The following is a 6,754-nucleotide window of genomic DNA, read 5'->3' as shown; positions in this document are numbered from 1 at the left end:
GTCTCCAGAGATCCTCCCCCTTAAATCAGGGTCCCCAGAGATCCTCCCCCTTAAATCAGGGTCCCCAGAGAGCCCCCCTTAAATCAGGGTCCCCAGAGAGCCCCCCCTTAAATCAGGGTCCCCAGAGAGCCCCTTAAATTAGGGTACCAAGAGAGCCACCCCCTTAAATCAGGGTCCCCAGAGATCCTCCCCCTTAAATCAGGGTCCCCAGAGAGCCTCCCTCTAAATCAGGGTCCCCAGAAAACCTCTCCCTTAAATCAGGGTCCCCAGAGTGCCTCTCCCTTAAATTAGGGTACCAAGAGAGCCACCCCCCTTAAATCAGGGTCCCCAGAGAGCCCCCTTAAATCAGGGTCCCCAGAGAGCCCCCCCACTTACATCAGGGTCCCCAGAGAGCCTCCCCCTTAAATCAGGGTCCCCAGAGAGCCTCCCTCTTAAATCAGGGTCCCCAGAGAGCCCCCCTTAAATTAGGGTACCAAGAGAGCCACCCCCTTAAATCAGGGTCCCCAGAGAGCCCCCCTTAAATCAAGGTCCCCAGAGAGCCCCCCTTAAATTAGGGTACAAAGAGAGCCACCACCCCCCCTTAAATCATGGTCCCCAGAGAGCCTCCAGGGTCCCCATAGAGCCACCCCCGCCCTTGTTGACCCCTGCAGAGACTCTGGGCCCTAGCCCCAAAATCCACCCCCTAGCGATGCCACTGCTTACAGGTAAGCCAAATTATAGGCTTACCTGTAGGTCAAAGTTAAAAATGTAACTATACAACCACTTTAAGAAGATTTCCTTTGACAACTTCCTTTTTCCTATGTGGAACTGTATAACTAAGCAGTCATGTATGTCCACCGGTCTATTATTTTTAGGAAGAGGGTCATCCAGGTCAGCGACATCCCTGTGTGGAGCGCCCAGTGCCGTCCATGTGACAAGTTCTAAATGACTGGTTATCAGTGGGAGAAGGGGGCGGGGGGTTAATTGAGGGAAGCGGGTGAGTCCGGCGTGACGTCACCCGAAGGGTAGGCTCCCTGGATCGGCGGTGGGCGGGGCCGCTTCAGTCAGTCTGGTCCCAGAGCACGGACCGGAGCGGGCGGAGGAGGGAGGATGTTGCCCGGCCGGAGGAACGTTTACGTGCTGCTGGACGTGCTGTGCGTGTGTGTCGGTAAGTAGTTGTGGTGTCCCGGGACTGGGGAATGTGAAGAAGTTGCTGGCTCTGTGCTCCGTCCACGTATGTAACTTCTCTCCCCCACCTGGGGATTAGTGTGCGCTCTCCTCATGCCTTTGTGCCGTGCTCCAGTCACAGGCTCTTCCCATTGTCACTCGGTGTCCCGTGTGTGTCGCCCCTCCCTGCCTGCTTCTCCCAGAGCCTTTCCCCCCCGGTGCTGCTTCGTCTTTGTTGTGCCTCTTCGCCGTATCTATGGAGCGAGTCTCTCCATAACAAACATCACCCCCCACCAGGTTCAGCAGCACCCCTCCTCCTCCTCCTCCTCCTCCTCCCTGCCCCAGGCGGCTGCACTGTTTACCTGTGTGCTGCTGGGACATGCCGCCCCCTTCTTACCTGCACACATTTCTCATGTTCAACTAAATTCTTAAGGCAAATCCCTTTTTTTTTCTTTAGTTTTAGGCAGAGTGGAACGTTAAAACCCCCTGCCAGGTTTCTGTACAGTAAGTGTCCCCTTGGAGAGAGATTTCCACTTCCTTCCTGATCTGTAAACATTGCAGGAAGCAAGAGGAAATCTCTGCAGAATGAGGAAAATCCTATCCTAGTTGTCACAGCAACAAGTGCCCCCCATTAGAAGATTCTCCCCTTTTATTCCTATTCTCAAATTGTTGTGTGTGTGTGTGTTTTTTTTTTCCAGTTTCGCAGCCAATTATTAATCTGTTACAGGAAGGTCCTCCCAGCTTTTTTCCCACATCTCTGTCCAGTTAGGCCCATTTCACACTGGGGCCGTAAAACAGCGCTAGTCAATGGGGCAGCACAGCTATACCACCGGCAAAGCCCCACTGCAGCGACGCTTTGCGGTCGGTTTTAACACTTTTTGGCTGCTAGGTTAAAACCACCCCGCTAGCAGAAGAAAAAAGGTTAAAACCGACCGCAAAGTGGTGCTTTGCTGTCAGTATAGCCACGCTGCTCCATTGATCTCAATGGGCAGGAGCGGTGTATACACCACTCCTTCACCGCTCCAAAGATGCTGCTTGCAGGATTTTTTATTTATTTTTAATGTCCTGCAAGCGCACCGCTCCAAAGACACAGCAGAAGCTGTTACAGGGTACTTTTTTTTTTAGGGCTGTAGCGCCTACAAAGCGCCCCAGGGTGAAAGGGGTATTAGACTATCCTTCCTTTCCTCTCTCTTTTCTTTTCACCAGAATTCGCCTCTGAGGAACCATGGACCAATAGAGGGCCCTGGGTCCACTTATGCCGCGTACACACGATCGGAATTCTGGCCAGAAAAAGACAGATGAGAGCTTTTCATCGGAAAATGCGTCCGTGTATATGCTCCATCTGAATTTAGCTGTCCGAATTTCCACCAGCCAAAAATTGATAGAAAGTTATTCCGTTGGGAAAATTGAGAACATGCTATTGGTAATTCCGATCGTGTGTATGCAATTCCGACATGCCAAAAATCATGCATGCTCAGATTCAACTATGAGACAGAAGCTATTGGCTACTGGCTATTGAACTTCCTTTTTCTAATCCCGTCGTATGTGTTGTATGTCGCCACATTATAAACGTTTGGAATTTGATGTGACCGTGTGTAGGCAAGACAGCTTGAGCCGAATTACGATCGTGTGTACGCAGCATAAGAGGTTAAACTAGTTGGTTACACCTAGTGGAGGTGACAGAGGGATTTGGGGTTTCCCCCCACGGTTCCCCATGCTACTTGTTGGAGAACTCCTGTGCACCACCTAGGGGAGGTTTCTCCTGTTTGTTTCTCTGTTAATTTTTTTTTCGGTTTAGGTCTGACCTTTATTATATAAACCTAAAATAAGGAAAAGGATACATAAAACCTCACATAAATACAAGGACATTTGTGATGTAACCGACTCATAACTCATTTGTTACCTGTACTATTACTTCATACTAAGATGTCGACGTTGTACTTGTTTAAAAATTTTTTGAATAAACATTTTGGAAAAGTGGTCTTACATGGGCAAATCTTTCACATAGAATGAGCCTTTACCAGCTTTTCTCCCAGGCTGTGCTTCCCTTTGCATGTGGTATTCACCCATTGAAGAGACTGTTTCTTTCTTGTAAAACCCAAGGTTTGTCTTCTCTGAGCTTCCCCTTCCACTGTCCCCAATCCATCTTCTGATAGTACAGGGCCTTGGGGGCACTCTGCACATGCTCAGTTTGGTGTGTACTGCTAGAGTGTTTTCAAAATGTTGACATTTCTCTTGCTTTCCGTACTGGGGAAAATTCGTAGTGCTACCCCAGTATAGCCGCATACACGCGATCAGATTTTCAGACAACTGTTTGTCTGTTTTTTGTTACATGCTAGTCTAATTTCGAAAGTGCTCCTTATATGAAAATTCTCGTAAGACAGAATTTAACTTCAGAAGTGATGTAATGTGAATAGTTTTGTATGTATTCTTTTCATTTCTTGCTCTTACGTTTTTTTTGTACAAAAACCATACTAATGAAACAAAAATCAGACGTTGAGTTTCACATCTGACAAAAATGTAATAGTCTTGCACATCCAGCTTTTGTCAGATGAATAAATGCAATCGGCTGTCGGAAGCACCGTACTAATGATCAGAAAATCGGCAGATCGGACAAAATTTTGCTTCCAATTTTCATATCGTAACTTTAGGCCTGATTCACACCTATGCATTTTTAGTGCATTTTGCAGATTTGGATTTGCACTGCAGAATGTGTCCATGTTAAATGGACTGTAGTGCAGAGCTACTAAAAGCACAAAAAAAAGCTTATGTGTGTGTGTGTGTGTGTGTGTGTATATGTGTGTGTGTGTGTATATATATATATATATATATATATATATATATTATACACACTTTTTTTTTTTTTTTTTCCTCTATCTTCCGTCACAAATATTCCAGGAGATGGTGAAAAATTAGCTCTACTCCTCTACTATGGCTCTGGGGCCTCCACAAAATGTGGGATTTTTTATTTATTTTTGTTACTTTCAGGGCCAGTTCACACCACATGCAGTCCCGTGTGTATTTGGATCAATTCTAGGGACAGATTGTCCTATCCATATTCCAGAAAATTTAGTTAAAACAAAATTAGAGAGAGCACTACTCCCCCGTGAGGTGATGGGGCTTTCCTGTATATGTCGCTGTCTCTGAGGTAAGCATATACACAATGGATGATAATATATGAATTTATTACAAAGTATACATAATATACACATGTAATCGATGGTGGCATTAGGCCATATACAAAGTTGACCAAAAATGATACTCCAACCATAAAAGCTTGAGAGATGCTTGTTGTTTGCTTCTTTTGGGCAGCTCAACATACATCTATATCAATATTTAAGTTACAAAAAGATAACATTAATATCAATTACAATGAATTTACATATATACATGTAATTTGTTTAACAATATCAGTGCTCACTAAATTCTTTGACATTAACTCTGCACCGACTTCGTCATTAGAGTGAACAGACCCTCATCCAGTAATTAGCCACTACAATACAGGGCACTTTTGCCCCTTCCTTCCCAGACCAATTTTCGCCTTTCAGCGCTCTCGCAATTTCAGTGACAATTGCACTGTCATGCTATGCTGTACCCAAATTACATTTTATCATTTTGTTCTCACAAATAGAGCTTTCTTTTGGTGGTATTTATTCACGACTCCATTTTTAAATTTTTGCGATATAAGCGAAAAAAGAGCGGAAATTTGAAAAAAATATTTTCTTCTTTCTTTTTTAAAAGAAATCCAATAAAATCAAATTTTGTCATAAGTTTAAGCCAACATGTATTCTGCTACATGTCTTTAGTAAAAAAAATCCAGTTAAATGTATAATTGGTTTGTGAGATCATGTACAGATGTGTGCAGGTGATCACAGACATATGTGTGCAGATAATCACTGGGACACATTATTTTACTGTTACATATGTGGGGGACAGGTGTTTTTACTAAGTGGCAACATGTGTGGGGTCATGTGTTTTACATTTGTGTTTTAACAGCTCATACTCACTGCCGGCTGGCTGCAGCGATCCGCTCTCCTCTCCTGCAACTTCTGTGTGAGGAGTGCCGATTGCCTAGCAACCAGCTCTTTAGTTACATCACATGACGGCCATGATTGCACATGGCCATCATGTGATCAGGAGGACCAATCGCAGAGCCCTCCTGCCGATCAGAGATGCGCCATGTCCGGGTGACACAAGCGCACCGGGATTGCGCCGCGCTATCAGCCGCCTCCTGAGCGATGTTCCTGAACATCCACTCAGGAGAGCGGGCCCACACGGCCATTTATGTGCAGTGGCTGTTTGGGAAGGGGTTAAACAGTGATGTCAGAGTCACCGCAACGGTCTGGTGGGTATCGTATCCAAGGCAGGATAGTATATAGATATATAGATATTTTCAGATGCAGGATCCCTCTCATCATCCATATTAATGACATTAAAATTGACTATATCCACAATAGGTAGTAAGTGACATAGGAAGAAAGACAAAGAGAAACTGTGTGGTCCTCTGTGTCGATGTGGCAGAGGTAGATTGAGGCACCGTCATCCGAAAACAAGAATCTCCCCTGCCCCAGGTACAGGTTGGCATATGATGGGTACACAAAGTCCCCATCACATCCCCCTGCACCTGGAGGTAAGTGGACTCCTTAAACGGGAAGATGTTGGATGTCAAAATATGTTCTAACAAAGTTACATAATTGCCAATTATTTCTATCCTGTTTCCTCAGCCTGAAACTACCTCAATCCCCCCTTATTATGGGGGATGCTGGAGTATAGGGCCTCGATGTCAATAGCCACTAAAATTGCTCCAGCTGGAACAGTAAGGCCTTCAATTACTTTTAACAACTTCAGAGTGTCTTTCATATAAGATGGTAATTCCATGACGTGGGGTCATAGTTGGCTGTCTACATATTTACTTGCTGTTTCCGTATGGCGTCCAATTCACAAAACTATCAGCGTTCGGGGGGTTAAGATTTTTGTGGATCTTCGGGAGGGCGTAAAAGATGGATTTAATGGGCCAGTTGGCTTGCTGTACATACAAGCATCTCTCAAGCTTTTATGGATTGAGTGTCATTTTTAGTCAACTTTGTATATGGCCTAATGCCACCATCGATTTAAAATATGAATTTTATTACAATCCATTGTGTTTGTGCTTACCTCAGAGACAATGACATATTCGGGAAAGTCCCATCACCTTATGGGGTAGTGGTGCCCCAAGCATCTGGAATACATATGGAAATGCATCAAAACCGTATTGGAATGTGTCATAAACACATCTGGAATGGGTCTGGTGTGCGTTTTTGTGTTGTGAACCAGCCAGTGATAATGGTATACCTGACTAAGGGCCAGTTCACACCATCGAAATGCAATCCAGATGCCGTTTTGCATGCAGGTTTTTTTATGCATTCCAGTCTTTTTTTTTTTTTTTTTCCTCCCCCCCCTCTTTTATTCACCTTAAGTAAAGACGTGTGTTCCAGTGCTTTTTTTTTTTTGTGCATTCCAGTGTGTTTTTATGCATTTTTCAACATTCCAGTACAGTTCAGAAAAATACAGCATGTTTTTACTTTATTATAATTTTTTTTTTCCTTGCCATTGGAAACCATATAACCTG

At 44.5% G+C, this 6,754-nt stretch overlaps 1 protein-coding gene across 1 annotated transcript in view; it reads left to right on the top strand.

Annotated features, from left to right (window-relative positions):
• The first annotated feature begins 991 nt into the window (after positions 1 to 991).
• Positions 992 to 6,754, top strand: part of PLPP2 (phospholipid phosphatase 2) — a 45,199-nt gene continuing 39,436 nt past the window's right edge. Inside the window, exon 1 of the mRNA XM_077475604.1 lies at positions 992 to 1,147. Within this exon, the coding sequence (XP_077331730.1) occupies positions 1,090 to 1,147 (58 nt within the window). The 5' untranslated portion in view covers positions 992 to 1,089. The remainder of the gene's footprint in view (positions 1,148 to 6,754) is intronic.

Source organism: Lithobates pipiens, unplaced genomic scaffold (genome assembly GCF_037356315.1).
Source record: "Lithobates pipiens isolate NorthernLeopardFrog02 unplaced genomic scaffold, aLitPip1_a1.2 Scaffold_13, whole genome shotgun sequence".
Lineage (NCBI taxonomy): Eukaryota > Metazoa > Chordata > Amphibia > Anura > Ranidae > Lithobates > Lithobates pipiens.
The sequence above is the reverse complement of the archived record's forward strand: the minus strand, read 5'-3'. Positions and strand labels throughout refer to the sequence as shown.